This window comes from Saitoella complicata (genome assembly GCF_001661265.1).
Source record: "Saitoella complicata NRRL Y-17804 unplaced genomic scaffold SAICOscaffold_8, whole genome shotgun sequence".
NCBI classification, from domain to species: Eukaryota; Fungi; Ascomycota; class Saitoellomycetes; order Saitoellales; family Saitoellaceae; genus Saitoella; species Saitoella complicata.
Window position 1 is genome coordinate 180,056 of NW_017566999.1, and position 14,463 is coordinate 194,518.

Genomic DNA, 14,463 nt, shown 5'->3' on the forward strand with positions numbered 1-14,463 from the left:
GTGACATGAGAGCATTAGGGGAGCTGGAGGCGTTCGCGGGCGTATGGAAGAATGCCTGCAAATTTGCATTACCCAAGTTTCTTACAGAATATATAACATTCAGCTAAGGATTACTCTGGCAAGGTGACTGTGATCATGGCCGTATTGCTATGGTATCATTACGTAGATATATTGATGCCCAGAAAGCGCCGGGACTCCTCCATTCCTTCAAACTCCGGCTTAGAATATGCTTATACACGCTGTCTGACGTAAAACAAAATGTAACTGGCTGGTGATATCACCTGTGACTCATCGCAACTGGTAACCTTGGTGTCGTCGAACAAATTCCATCGGTTCTTGGATTTGTCGAGAACATATGCGGTGTAATGTCCCGAGTTCAGAGTTCCAAAGTGGTTTGTAACTGCGTAAAGGTTGTAGACATGAGGTGGCGGTGGCGCATCCGAGTTGGGAACATTATCAGTTGAAGGGACATACGCGGAGAGATCGAGATCCCTCAATGGATACTGAACCGGAGCATTAAGCTTATCCGTCCATCGGCCCTTCACGATAAATCGCTTGAAGTGAATGATGAGGATGGTAGGCAAACGGACAATAGTCATCTGCTTCGTGGCCTTGCGTGGCTTCTTGCATCTTGGGCAATTCCAGGCATCATCTCCTGCCATCACTTCTTCGTGCACGAATCCATCAAGACAATCTCGCAAAGTACTGATCTTGTTGCCCTTCCTCACCAAGATGGGCAGTGACAGGTACATGAATGGGTTGTATGTAGTACTCGTATGCCCACATGTGTGACATCTCAACCTGTTGCAGAACTGCCCCTGGAAGAGATTCGTCACTAGGGACTCGTTTCGGTGTCTGTAGCGGTTCCACTCGTACTGTGCGGCCACTGCTACCGGTAACTGCTCCCGAAAGGCTTCTTCTTCTGGTGTCAGATCCAGAAGCCTCTTGTTAGCTGAAGCAACATTCAAATCTTCATGCAAAGCATCGAGGAAAAACTGCATGAACTCCTGTGCATCTTGCTGTTGCCCAGAGGCAAACTCATCTCTCACTTTCCCAATCGTGTCTCGAAATGTAACCGGACTGACGAAGTTGTACGAATCTGTCCACAGATGACGCACGAGCTTGCTCCATGCTGACACAACCTGACCACCGGTACCGAGCGGATTAGTCTTGCTAATATGGTTCTTGTAGCTTCCGTTGTAAAAGTAACGGGTAAACGGCGTAGTACCACTGACACACTGCAGGATACAGTTCATGAAGCACGAATTTCCGAGGTTCTTCAACCCAGTAGTTCCGTAATTGGTGTCACCGCTATATGATGACATCCGCTGTCGTGCAACAGCCTGCATGGGCGCCTGAGAAGGAAGACGAGGTACAGCTGCCGGTGTCATTGCCGTCATGGGCAACATTTCCTTCGACGTACGTCCTTCAGACGGCGCGCGAGGCGTCACCATAACGGGGTACTGCAATGAGTCCCTTGTAGATCCGCGGGCACGTGCGAGCTCAGGATCAGGCTGCGGCGCGGCTCTCGTTGGTGTCGGAGGTTGAAACTCTGGATGAGTGACTTCTGCGAAGCCCTGGAAGGGGTGATCCACGAATGTGCTTTGCCTCCTGAGCCCGTGTCCAGGTCTCTCAATTGGTTCTGGCACTGAGTGAACCTTCTTAGGAAGCTCATAATCAAACTTTGTTCTGCTTTCCCTTCGTTCACCTCCTGGCTGTAGAGAGTAAGGCGGTGGCGGTCTTTCGTCCACTGCAATACTCGGATACTTGGCGAAGAAATCCTGGACGGTACGTGCATACGGACTCACATTCTCATCCTCACCCGTCGCTACAATCGCAGTATTGCGATTTCTCTTCTTATAGTCTGCGATTCGGTCGTGCTCGGGCGATGTCGCCACAGCGATAGGATTATTCGGGCTTTGCAGCTCAGCAATCCATCGTTTTTCTTTCTCGACATCGATGGTTTCGATTGGTCGCGGTACCGGCGGACGAGATCTTGACCGCTCTTGCCGTTGCGCGGGCACTCGATACGGGAGGGCCGGGCTCCGACGAAGACCACCAGAGCTTGTCGAACCTGCACTACCTCCTGTCTGATCTGACTTCAAGGCACCACCGACGCAAAGCCCGCCTGCTTCCTTCCATGCGCTCAACCCACCGACTAGCAGTAGTGGAGATCGCACAAGGTACTTTCTCCAGTTTGCGAGTTCATAAATCGCGGTATTCAGCGCAGTGAGTTCTGGCCGTGCATTTAGCGAGCGACTATCATCGTCATAGTACACCACCAAATCAAACTCATTCCGTCTAGAAAAGAGCTCGATCTGGTGCTGTGGGTTCAGTACAAGGGCATCTTCAAGTCGCTGACCAGACATTCCCTCCCGGAGAACGAGCGGTTCGATGTTGACGATGTATTCTGCACTAACATGTGACGCTTCGAACTCCTCGCGGGTCCGGACGTCCAAAAACAGGATAGAAGGACGGTCTGTGGTTCTCTGGGTATAGCCCAATAGCGTCTCTGGATCAACCACATTTGCTTTTGGAAACCGTGCATCTGTCAGTATTCGAGGTAGGTTGACACCAACCTTGCCCTCCGTGTGTGACTGAGTCGGGTATGATGGTGGTTGGATAGGGTGCAACGGCGGCGGCGTTGGAAACGTCGGAGACTGTGTTGACACTGGTGAATGCAGGTATGCCGGCTTGTGGGGAACGGTTGGTCGCGGCTTGTCCACTGCGTGATCGCCATTACTCGTTCCCAGGACAGCAGAAGATGAGGGTTTAACCGCACTCGCAGCCGATTGGCCACGGAACGGTGGAATAATCAAGTCAGCAGTGAGGCTGCTCTTAGTGGACGAAGACGACTCTCTCGCAGTAACGAGGTTTGTCTCGATGTCGTTCGCTCGCGGAAGTGTAAGAGTTGCTGGCGAAGCTGCCTTGGGCTTGAATGCCGGGGTAGCCGTTCGCCCTGCTGAGCCCGTATTCACTCCATTCATTCTCAATCTCTCCAACTTCTCCTCCAGGGAGTCTCGTTTTGGCTCCTCCACTTCTGCAGGCGGCGGCGACATTGGAGGACTCGGAGGCTCCGCAGCCTTGATTTGTTCTTTGATTTCCGAAAAGGTGGGGTATCTAGTATTCATTTTCTGCCGAACGTCGAAATATTGCGTTAAAGGCAAACCGGTGAGGGTCGCGAATTGTTTGTGACCCGGGATGGTATCGAGAAGGATGTTACTAGCCTTAAGGTAGAACTCGTAGGCTTCTTCGCGACGACCCTCAGCAAGTACTTTGTCTGCCTATTCAGGATGTCAGCAAGCCTTCCAAACCGTGACTCTGCCAACCCACGTTCTCCAAGCATTGCATGGCTACATTCGTATAACTCCGGACAGCGAACTCATCCTTCCTAACGACCTTTGCGCGCTCCACGATCTGAGCAAGCGTTGCAGGGCCCATTGCTGTGACGAATGCTCAGACAAGCATACGGAGTGAATGCGATCAGCTGCTCCGAGGTCCTTTGCTGGTGTGTGCTCACTCACGCTCGGCGGTGAACGCGTACGGCGACTCTTGTGCAGGGCCTCCGCAGTGGGCGCGCTTTGACCCGGATAAGGACGATAAGGACACAAACAGAACTCAATTGCAATGGCGACGTCCAGCGAGCACGGCGATGCTGCCATGCCGATCGTACGGGAGGAGCCAGACAGCACGGACGACGCTTATCGTCGGCAACTGTTGCAACTGACATACGCTGCTATGAATGACTGGTTTGTCCTTACCCGGCAGCGGAAGTATATACGGTACGCCGGAGAAGCTAACAACAGGTTACAGGGCATCGAAGCACATCATCACAATCACGCAGATAGCATACACAGAGCTCGACATACGATCAAACCCTACTGATCCCTGTTCGCACCTCGCCGTTCTCACGCTTATCCCACAAGACTCGCCAAATGGTTTCTTCCGCATTGAGTCTATTCGCACGGAAGCTGCCGAGACGATCTGTGCAAGGTTAGGATGGCCATGGATCGAAAATCCGGACCGTATTGCGGCAAGGAGATCAAGAGGATGCCTGACTGTATGCGCGGTTCTGGAGATGGGGAGTGCGAATATGGTGCTGCCGTGTGAGGTTCCACAGTACGTCTTGGAGAAAGACACACCGTCTAGTGACGAGCTACCGGTGGATGAGGTCTTGGACAGGTTGATCGCACTCGTCAATGACGGACCCGATGATGCTCAGTGACTTCGTATTACTGTTGATACCCTCTCGTACAATCGATACCCCTTTAGATCCTTGCACAAAGTGCCTCATTTGCTGAAGTCATCCATGCGTCATAGCATCATCCTCGCCTTAGAGTTAACTTGACAACGCACTACAATGTTCCGGTATCGTGAGACAATGCATGTCGGGTTTGCTATGCTAATTATTTCGCCGCAGCTTTGGCAGCACTACCAAGCTTCCGCTTATACTTCCTTGGATCCTTCCTTGACATCTTGCGCTGATCTCTCATCCCCTCTCCTCCTTCCCAGAAACGAGTTCTCCTAGACTTCATCCCACGACCACAGGCAATACACGGCTTATCGGGTGTATAAACCTGCTCACGAGAGCAGAAGCCACAGATCTGCCGTGTAGCAAAGACATGAGGATGCCCACTAAGCTCATCGTGACACGTATCACACGCAAAGACCTTCTTACAACATGGGAACCTAAACCATCGGTAGCTCTTCCGGTAGTGCTTGCAAGCACCTTTGTCCGGCAGAGCCGTGCCGACAGTGATTCCAAGATTTTGTTTCTTTTCTTTTCTTGCTTTGAGAGCCAAACCTCCTGTAAGCTCCGCGCCACCAGCTCCAATCTTGCGAAACCGAACGTCCTTGAGATGAACGGTAAGCCTCGTGTGGCATTTATGACAGAAGATACTGCTCGCATCACCCTTGACGAGGTTCCTGACCCCACTCGGTGCCGCAATGTCACACTCAGCACATGTCACGGTAAAGTTTGAGGGAAGCATATCGAAAATGGTGCACCCATCCAAGTCAAGATAACCCAACCTGTTCGAATTCTCGTGCACAAGCTCCTTTCGGAAGTCGATACCCATAGTTCGCGAGCATTGGTTGCAAGCAAAGAAGCGAGGCTGAGTTCTGTTCGGAACGATATTCTGATGTTCCGAGACATGCCGACATCGCTCGCACTTGACTGATATGGAGAGAGATGCCGCTTCCAGAAGCGAGATGTTCTCGAGGCGGATCTCGGGAAGGTAGATGGCAGTGCCATGAGGTGGAGCCTTCGTATCACCCACTGCTGCCGCCTCAACGGTTGCTGCACGTTCCTCTTCCTCGGAGTCTTCTTCTGAGGAGCTGTAGTCAGACGAATAGCTCTCTTCCTCCAAGCTTGGCGTTCCCCCGTCGTAACCCACACTGTACACATGATCTGGTCTGAGAATGAATTGTACATTGTGCTTCTCGTCGTCAACCACACCAAAGATATCTTTCGCTGGTATCTTTTCAGATCCGTCACCCTCTCGAGTATCAGTGACGGAGATGGCTGCCATAGCTTGAGTGACAACCTCCTCAACCTTCTTCCTCTCCTCCTCCGGCGCAGCCATCTTGTGCATATTGACCGTGAGGTAATTCAACTTGCTCACGAGCGTTCCATCCGCATGACTCCTAGCCCACTCCTCGAACCTCCTCTCAATCCTACCAGCAACCTCGGGATCAGACTTTGGCAGCTCGATGGTACACGGCTCCAGGTTGTAGAGCGTTGGGATATGCAGCTTGGCACTGAATGCGCCGTGCATATCGGATGGAAGCCCGGTGAAGTTGGTAATCTTCAGCGGGACAAGGTACGTCGTGATGTTCTTGTTTGTCGAGAATAATTTGGCATCGCGCAGTCTAGCCTCAAGATGACGGATATCTGATTCTCTCTTGATCGTTGCAGTTGTACGCTGGTCAGCCGTGTATGACGGAGTCGGTTTAGGAGGTTGCACTGGGTGCATTCGCGGTGGAGACTGTGTCACTGGTGCCGAGGGAATCGACTTGGCTTCCTCTGGCTTCTTCTGCGCAGCATGCCGTACGACTTTGAATGTCTCTGCTTTCTTGCCAGCCAAAAACTCCTCCAACTTCCGATCAAGCTGATTCACCATGCCCAGCAAAGCTGTCTTGCCTACCAGTTCCTTCGCCAGCTGATTAAAGCCTCTATCCACATTGACAGCATATCCCACTGGAATATCTGAGTTCTTCACCCTCAATGTTGGCTGCTCTTGAGGGTACTTGTCGGGGATTGACAAGTCGAAGGATAGAGCTGTAATATCATATGGAAAATCTGGGTCAGATGGTGAAAGGTTGATCGATAAAATGGTTGTTCCGTCGGTACCCGCCCTCTCGGCGAGAAATGGGAAACGCCTCCTCAGTTGGGTGATCTCCAATGCGCGGATCGATGGAAGAGTTGCCTTTGCCACGCCCTTCGGTGTTGGACGCTGGACAACTCTATTTGGATCAACGGCGGAGTTATGCCGTCGTTGAGGCGTAGGTTGAAATGCCTTGACTGAATCCTTTGGTCCAGGAATTGGAGCACTGGATCCACTGATCTCCTTCGCCTCCACAGAGGGCAGAGGTGCTGGCGACTGTGCCTTCACGACATGGCGAAACGGACATTGATCTCCCTTCCTACAGCCTATAAAGCCCGGTGTTAGCTATATCCAAGAATATGCGGATTGACATCTTACCTTGCGGTGACTTGAAGAACTTGCAAACTGGTGGCGTCCTCGGCGAACCCGGACTCGGCGACGAAGCATTGGCAGCTGGAGTAGAAACGGGAACTGAAGCGACTGATGACGGCTGAAACGTTGCTAATTGCGGATCGAATGAAACGGCCATGAAAACAAAAAAAACGCAAGGTTGGCGGTGAGTTGCTGTGTGAACGTCATTTCGGTCATCTCGCGCCGCGTGATATCTCGCAAGTGCAGCCGCGGATTTCGATACGCCCAAGTCACAGCCGTACGTATCGCGCCGCGCGGGGCCACGCGGTGCGGCGGATAAGAGAGCACGCCTGGGCAACCACAAAGCGGACACAAAAGCATTTGACGAAGATGGCAAGCTGGTTCGGTTCGAATCCGTTGGATGAGCAAGTCGGTATGGATTTGTTTACTGGGACTACGGCACTGTGCTAATTCTTTGTCGCAGAACGTGCGACGTCGGAGTCATTGCCCGCTGGGGCCGAAGACCTCGCCTTATCGCTCGAGATATGTGATCAGATTCGAAGCAAGACCGTCGATTCAAAGACTGCTATGCGGTCCCTGAAGAAGCGGATCAACCACAGAAACCCGAATGTGCAGATTGCCGCTTTGAAGGTGGGTCCAACTCCGAGGATTGCACACGAGGTGTATGCTGATATATCTGCTTCAGTTGACGGATGTATGCGTCAAGAATGGAGGTAATCATTTTCTAACAGAGATTGCTTCGAGAGAGTTCATGGACAACCTGGTATCTCTGTTAAACGCATCGGTATGTCGATATACCTGTCTCGAAGCCGTGGTAGCTGAGTATTGCGTACAGGGCGGTCTCAATCCCGACGTCATGTCCAAAGTCCTTGAGTGCATCCAGACTTGGGCAATCGCCTTCCGTGGGAAATCTCATCTGGACTATGTCCAACATACACAATCTTCTCTTGCCTCCACTGGCTTTCAATTCCCTTCCGTCACCGAAATCACCTCATCATTCGTTGACACCGCAGCACCGCCAGATTGGACAGATTCGGATGTATGTATGCGTTGTCGAACGACATTTACCTTCACCAACCGTAAGCACCATTGCAGAAACTGTGGTAATGTCTTTTGCGGGGCGTGCTCGAGCAAGACTATGGCATTGCCGCATCTGGGAGTAATGCAGGCTGTAAGGGTATGTGACGGATGCTACCAGAAGAAACAGGAGACGATCAAGGCAACCCCACCTAAGGCACAACCCACACCGAGTGGACCACCCCGCTCACTAAGATCTGGAGGCGGACATATGCAACCGAGATCGGCGCGTGTCGTAAACGACGACGACGATGCAGATTTCCAGACGGCGCTGAAGATGTCACTGGAGGAGTCAAGACGTGGAAATGGTGTTTCGAGTGGATATGTACCGAATATAGGCAACAGCAGCAATCCGTTCGTGCCGGCCACGAACAACCCACCTGCTAGCAGTGCTTCCAGCGTCAGGAGTGGATATGAGTTGCCTGCTCCTCGTAAGAGTCTTTTGCAGGTCGCTGAAGCTGATGAGGAAGATCCGGACTTGAAGGCGGCGATCGAAGCAAGTCTTCGTGAGGCACAAGCTCAGAGCGCTCGTGCGGCTCACGTACACCAAGCCTCTGCTGCTCAATCGGCACCTGCACCGCAACCACAATCACAACCACCAGCACACGAGCTAACACCAACAGAAGCCGAGAACATCACGCTCTTCGCAACCCTCATCGACCGCTTAGCCGCTTCTCCTAACCCAGCAGCAATCCTCTCCGACCCACAAATCTCCTCTCTACACGACTCAATCTCATTACTCCGACCAAAACTAGCACGGGCAATGGGCGAGTCGGTCAGAAAATACGAGACTCTAGTCGATATGCACGCGAAGCTCGGAACAGTGGTGCGATTGTACGACAGAACGCTAGAGGAGCAGTTGAGGAGGGCGTATGAGAGACACAGTGTAAGTGGGTATGCGCAGCCTGCGTTTGGAGCAGCGCCGACGATGAGTCCACAGGCTACGGGAGGGTACTATGGACAGTCACAAGCACCTCCGCAGGCGTATCCTGGAATGCCTGATAGGCAGTACTCTACTGGTCCTGCGGGGTACACGAGCCCACCGCCTATGGATGGGCAGCATGACCCATATGCCACGCAGGGATACGGGCCGCCGCAGGTCGCTCGTCCGGGTCCATTTGGACAGGCGGCATATCCTCCGCCCATGCCGCCCATGTACACCGGAGGCTCGCAGCATGCCGCTCCATCAGGTCAAGCACCTCTGCAAGCTGCACACACTGGTGGCTCGCAACGTGAATTCTACTCTAGCCCTGATCCCAGGCCTGTCGAAAATGGCGGGTACCATCCGCAGATGCCAGCAGCTCCTCCTCTGGATGGAATGGCTCCTCAGCACTCAGGATACGGTAACGCACCACCGGTGGAGGATGCACAGCGGGCATGGCAAGATCAGCAACTGCAGAGATCTGGGTCGTACTATGCAGCAGAGCAGGCGCCATCAGCTCCGCAAGGGGCATTAGGTGAGCTGAACGCACTGAACACTTATCAGACTCCTCCTGCGGGATTGGAGGTCGTGGAGCATGGAGGACACCAGGCGTGGCAGCAGACGAAGCCTACGCCTCAGCCTCAGGAGGGGTCTCTCATCGATTTGTGAGAGTACAGGAAATTTCTGTGGATTAGGTTAGCTTTAGGATAGGAATGTCATGGTGTTGAGTTTTTGGTTCCCACGTCCGCGCATCTTTTGTCCAACGACGAACCCCCAAATTCGCGATGACGTCGGGCGCAGCAGTTGGTGTTGCACGAAAAGTCGGAGCACGTACGCACAACAACCGATCAACGAACAACAACCAGCATTCAGTCGGCAAGATGTCGCGCCACAGAGACGTTAGAAACCTTGATCTCGACGAGGAGATGTACGATGATGATGATTACTATGACGGCGATGGTCACGACATGACCTACGAGGAGCAAGAGCAGATGGAAGCTGGCGTCGCGGCCGTGCACGATGCACTCAACGGCGTTCCCGGCATTACTCTGAAGGAGATCCGCGAGACGCTGTATTACTATTACTTCGACTTGGAGAAGTCTATAGCGTGGTTGCTCGGTACGCTCGAATCATCTCTACTGTCGACGTCGACTAAGCAATCGCACAGAACAGCACAGTGTAAAGAAGCCCGCCGCGAAGCCAAAAGCAGCTCCGACGGCATCAAAAGGTAATTACTTTTCAATTTCACAAGGTTGGGAGAGTGCGTGGAATACGGATACGGACAGTAAGTGTGGCCAACCTACAAGCAACAGTCGGTCTGATATATACGGGGTGTATCAGCATCCGGTCCTCGTTTAGTTATTGATGAATTCGACGACGAACCGCCACGAAAGATTGCGAGAATTTCGGCAAGCGTCATCATTGCGCGGCATGGTATTACTTGGGGTATGGGCTCAACGGCCAGTATCGAACCTGTCCATCCGCCGCGTGTACCGCCTGGAGGATGGGGTTTGTTGGGTGGCTCGGGGAAGATGTCGAAGCTAGCGGCACTCGCGAAAGCAAGGAAGGAGGCGCAGGCAGCGAGTAAGGCAGAGAAGGGAGCCGCACCCGGACTCGCCAGTGTGTCGTTGCTGTCAAAGCTCACTGCTGCAAAGACTGCTCCGAAGGCAGCAGCAGCGCCGGACACGCCGACTGAACCACCTGCTCCACAGGCGCCCGCCGAGCCGGCAGTATCAGAGCCAGAGTCGTCACAACCTTCGTCTATCCCGCCCCCTCAGTCTCCCTCTCCGCCTCCGGTCGTTGCGGATGATGTCGACATGTCAGAAGCCCCGCTCCTGGTGTCGCCGACACCATCCCCTTCTTCGCCCGAACATCCCACATTTGAACCCGCTCTCGTCGAGGCCACACCATCCGTATTCGCAACCTCGCTGTTTGGTCCTGAGGACTATGAAGTCAAGTACAGAAGTAAACGAAGAAGAGAAGCTGACAGCCGTTTTTTCTATCTTCCAGCATCCGCCGCTCCCGAAGTTGCCAAGGTATTCAGTGGTCCTAGTCCTGACGATGTCGTGATCGCTGCGAGAGAAGAAGGGCCGAAGAGTATGTTTACCCTACTTGGGTCCGAAAGTCGCTGACCCGTTGTTGGTAGGTGGGAAGAAGGCGAAGACGGCCAAGAAGGATCAGGCTATTGCGGCACCTACAAATCAGCTTGAAGTAGATATGCAGGCTATGAATATGGGTAGCTCAGCAACCGGCGGTGCTCCTGCGCCCGCTCCACCAATCAAGATTGCTAGGAAGAAGGTCAACGTTGTTGAGGAGTACGCCAAAGTCGATGTGAAAGAAAGCGCTAACTTTGTCATTATCGGTATGAACCCCTCTTTGTATTGGGAGCGTTGATACTGATTGTGGTAAAGGTCACGTCGACGCTGGCAAGAGTACTATGATGGGTCGCTTACTCTACGACATCGGGGCTGTCGATGAAAGAACCATCCAGAAGTTCAGGAAGGAGAGTGAAAAGATGGGTAAGGGATCTTTTGCCCTTGCATGGGTCATGGATTCGACCGACGAAGAGAGAGCAAGGGGCGTAACAGTCGACATTGCCACGAACCAGTTCGAGACGCCTAAGCGGAAGTTTACTATTCTTGATGCACCCGGACACGCAGATTTTGTGCCCAACATGATTGCAGGAGCTGCTCAAGCCGATTTTGCGGTGTTGGTCATCGACGCCTCCACTGGTGGATTTGAGTCCGGGTTCAACGTCCGCGGTCAAACGAAGGAACACGCCCTCCTCGTAAGAAGTTTGGGTGTCCAAAACCTTATTGTGGCTGTCAACAAGCTTGATTCCGTCGACTGGAACCACGAGCGTTTCGAGGAAATTGAGATGCAAGTTTCCCAGTTCTTGACCAACGCTGGTTTCGACCCTCAGAATGTCCAGTATATTCCTTGCAGTGGTTTGACTGGTGAGAACCTCGTGAAGCGTTCGGCAGAGCCGGCCTTGACCTGGTTCAACGGCCCTACAGTGTTAGGTGCTCTTGGTGCGTTTGCTCACTTCATTGTGTCTGCATAAACTGACCGGAATTTACAGAGAGCATTGCTCCTACCGCGAGAGCGATCGAGAAGTCTCTGCGTATTTCTGTCCAAGACGTGTATAAGGCAGGAGTGACTGGTGGCAGCGTAACCATTTCCGGAAGGGTGGATGCCGGTAACGTGCAAGTCGGGGAAACTGTTCACGCTGCGCCCAGCGGTGAACCGGCCACTGTCAAATGTAAAGCTTCCCGGCTTTTTATTCTATATACACTCCCGCTAATCTCCTGTACAGCAATGCAAGTTAATGACGATATCGCTGATTGGGCTGTTGCTGGAAGCAATGTTGTCTTGAACCTTAACGACATTGATCCCATGCATCTCAAGTACGTACTAATGACGCGTATGTCGCGGACACGAACTAATTGTTACCCAGGGCTGGTGACATTCTCTGTGACCCTCTAAACCCCGTACCGACTGTACGAGCCTTCCGTGCGAGAATCATCACTTTCGATCTTGCACGACCAATAACCAATGGAGCAACCATAGTCCTTCACCGTGGTCGTATCAATGAAGCCGCCAGGATTCAAGCACTTGTCGCAACTATCGATAGAGCTGATGGACAGATCATCAAGAAGAAACCAAGGCATCTTGCGAGTGGACAGTCGGCGGTCGTTGAGATCGCGTTTTTGGGTAATGGTATTCCGATGGAGACTTTCAAGGACAGCAAGGATTTGGGACGAGTTATTCTGAGGACAGGAGGCGATACTATTGCTGCAGGCATTGTAGATGAGTTATTTTAGGATATTTTGCAGTGCAGCGAGGCAGACAAGGTGTTTCAAAACACGAAATAGAGTTAAGTGGACGTAAATTCCCATCCTACTACTCCAACTGCAAAGCTGTCACATTTGAATGAGGTGGTGCTCGGTTGACTTCTCACGGCGTGGGGATGTGTGTTGCACGTGAGTTCTCCTTAGAGGTTTGCCGGAACCGGAACACGGGTGCCATCCCTAAAAATGCAGCGCAATAGTTCCTTCTGCGACCATCTCCCAGGGATATAGCGCGATGCCACAGAATTGTACGTGTATGCGTGTGTGTGTGTCTGTGTGTGTGTGTGTGTTCATGCATCGGAACCCTGACTGGTCGCGGTGATTGGCTCAGGAATGGCGTACCACCTCAGTGACTCTCTCGCTTTGACTCCATGATATTCGACTGTCTTGCTTCGCAGCCGTCATCATCTCTCCTCGCAAATACCCCACCGTAGCCACCTTTAGTAAACCACGTATGAGGCATCGGCTTCTTCGTACTCCACCATCGACTCAGCTTCCGCTGCGTAAAGCGAACGGGCGTCCTCGAACTGCTCATTCATCATCTCCAAAGCAACCTCCCCCTTGCACCTCTCCATCAACTCATCTCCAATCTCATACAGAACGTCAGCCTCCTCGAACTCCTCGTAAAGCATCTCCAAGGCAACCTCTTGCTTGCAACGCTCCATGAGGTCCTCGTCGAAGTCGGCTGCCACATACGGCGCACACGCCTCTTCGACCTCCTCAAACAGCATCTCCATCTCCGCCTGCTGGTAGCATCGGTCATACAAGTCCCAAAGCTGGTTCTCGGCCTCATAAGGCGCGCACGCCTCTTCGATGTCCGCAAAAAGCGCGTCCATCTCGGCCTCCTGCTTCTGATTCTCCTCCTTGATGACTTGCTTCTCTTCCCAGAGGCGGAACTTCTCCAACGTCCCTTCAACTCCCTTCAAGAGAACCTCCTTGTTCTCCTCAGCAAGCTCGACCAGGCCTTCGTCAGCTTTCTCGACAATGTCGACTTGCTGAAACTCGAAGGTGGTTAGCTTCTCATCCTCTTCGTAAGGGGTCACTGTAGTACAAAAAGTCAGTACGCGTCCGGATCCGGTCAGAGAGGGAAGTACGAACCGTGCTCGTTAATCTGACTCTCTTGACTGTCATCTTCTTCGATCTCCTCGTTCAACCAGTCATACTGGTGAGTGAGTTCGGTCATCTTCTCGTACAGCTCAGTCACGGCGGTCTTCGTCGCGTTGACCTTGGTCAAAGCGGCGGAAGCGACGGACTTGACGGCGGTAATGGGGTGGAGAATGATGGAGAACATGCTGTTGTTGGATGTTGTTAAGATCGATACGGCTTCGTGAAGCGGTTTGTAGATGATAGTATGTGGAAGCGGATACTTTGAGTGGTTGGTAAGTCAAGAGAAAAGAAAAGTGGAAAGCGAGCTCCTTTTGATCACGAAGAAATCGAAAGACGCTAAGCCCTACAATCCGCAGGGAACGTCGTCATGCCTCTGTCCTACTCTGGATCAAAGTCTGGCCACAGCTTCCGTGTTTCAACTTCTGCGTCGGGCAACTTTGGGACCGTGAGCGCAGGATACTAAAGCGGTGCGGGAACTAGTGACGACGACCGATCCCGCTAGTTTTGACTCGATATTGCCGAATGCGGCACCGTGGTATCTCGCGCACCTGAACAGACGATAAGAGGTAAATTGCAGGTCTTACAGGTAATCCGTAGTGCCCGATGCTCTCTTTCGCGGATCGTATTACGTAGATGGTATCTTTTGAAACGGCCTGATTTAACTCTTAATTCATCTCTATATTATGCAAACCCCCAGGACGCCGACGTCATGTCGCAGGCGCCGACGCCGGAGATTCCCGGCCGCCCGCGGCAGCCATCAACCTTAAATCAGTGCAAATCGACAGTCATAAGGAGATCTTCCCATCCA

General features: G+C 52.6%; 6 protein-coding genes across 6 annotated transcripts; 3 read left to right on the forward strand and 3 right to left on the reverse strand.

The window, feature by feature from the left end:
• Positions 1-230: 230 nt before the first annotated feature.
• SAICODRAFT_6655 (cysteine proteinase) lies at positions 231-3,441 on the reverse strand (the record flags this gene model as incomplete). Its single annotated transcript, XM_019170241.1, has 2 exons — positions 231-3,284; positions 3,334-3,441. The coding sequence occupies 2 exons, from the start codon at positions 3,439-3,441 to the stop codon at positions 231-233; spliced, it is 3,162 nt and encodes a 1,053-aa protein (XP_019024985.1).
• A 187-nt stretch (positions 3,442-3,628) lies between these two features.
• SAICODRAFT_70571 (uncharacterized protein) lies at positions 3,629-4,225 on the forward strand (the record flags this gene model as incomplete). Its single annotated transcript, XM_019170586.1, has 2 exons — positions 3,629-3,749; positions 3,814-4,225. Exons 1-2 carry the CDS (start codon positions 3,661-3,663, stop codon positions 4,223-4,225), a joined length of 501 nt encoding a protein of 166 aa, XP_019024986.1. The 5' UTR covers positions 3,629-3,660.
• Positions 4,226-4,315: 90 nt separating this feature from the next.
• SAICODRAFT_218672 (uncharacterized protein) lies at positions 4,316-6,935 on the reverse strand. The gene is made up of 2 exons (XM_019166483.1): positions 6,710-6,935; positions 4,316-6,652 (listed from the first exon to the last, which is right to left on the reverse strand). The coding sequence occupies exons 1-2, from the start codon at positions 6,771-6,773 to the stop codon at positions 4,407-4,409; spliced, it is 2,310 nt and encodes a 769-aa protein (XP_019024987.1). The 5' UTR covers positions 6,774-6,935; the 3' UTR covers positions 4,316-4,406.
• A 116-nt stretch (positions 6,936-7,051) lies between these two features.
• SAICODRAFT_91029 (ubiquitin binding protein) lies at positions 7,052-9,426 on the forward strand. The gene is made up of 5 exons (XM_019171732.1): positions 7,052-7,110; positions 7,162-7,328; positions 7,384-7,482; positions 7,534-8,164; positions 8,234-9,426. The coding sequence occupies exons 1-5, from the start codon at positions 7,068-7,070 to the stop codon at positions 9,364-9,366; spliced, it is 2,073 nt and encodes a 690-aa protein (XP_019024988.1). The 5' UTR covers positions 7,052-7,067; the 3' UTR covers positions 9,367-9,426.
• Positions 9,427-10,929: 1,503 nt separating this feature from the next.
• On the forward strand, positions 10,930-12,521 carry SAICODRAFT_55616 (uncharacterized protein; the record flags this gene model as incomplete). The annotated part of the gene is made up of 5 exons (XM_019169385.1): positions 10,930-11,059; positions 11,109-11,729; positions 11,780-11,959; positions 12,014-12,104; positions 12,155-12,521. The coding sequence occupies 5 exons, from the start codon at positions 10,930-10,932 to the stop codon at positions 12,519-12,521; spliced, it is 1,389 nt and encodes a 462-aa protein (XP_019024989.1).
• Positions 12,522-12,988: 467 nt separating this feature from the next.
• SAICODRAFT_6660 (uncharacterized protein) lies at positions 12,989-13,839 on the reverse strand (the record flags this gene model as incomplete). The annotated part of the gene is made up of 2 exons (XM_019170244.1): positions 12,989-13,590; positions 13,647-13,839. The coding sequence occupies 2 exons, from the start codon at positions 13,837-13,839 to the stop codon at positions 12,989-12,991; spliced, it is 795 nt and encodes a 264-aa protein (XP_019024990.1).
• Positions 13,840-14,463: the final 624 nt, after the last annotated feature.

What these genes read in the sequence shown, in the direction of transcription:
- SAICODRAFT_218672 (XM_019166483.1), bottom strand. Translation starts at nt 6,773, where the DNA reads ATGCTTCGTCGCCGAGTCCGGGTTCGCCGAGGACGCCACCAGTTTGCA. An exon ending in TGCAAGTTCTTCAAGTCACC is followed by an intron (nt 6,653 to 6,709) that starts GCAAGGTAAGAT and finishes CGGGCTTTATAG; the next exon opens with GCTGTAGGAAGGGAGATCAA.
- SAICODRAFT_91029 (XM_019171732.1), top strand. Translation starts at nt 7,068, where the DNA reads ATGGCAAGCTGGTTCGGTTCGAATCCGTTGGATGAGCAAGTCG. An exon ending in TCCGTTGGATGAGCAAGTCG is followed by an intron (nt 7,111 to 7,161) that starts GTATGGATTTGT and finishes TCTTTGTCGCAG; the next exon opens with AACGTGCGACGTCGGAGTCA. An exon ending in TGCAGATTGCCGCTTTGAAG is followed by an intron (nt 7,329 to 7,383) that starts GTGGGTCCAACT and finishes TATCTGCTTCAG; the next exon opens with TTGACGGATGTATGCGTCAA.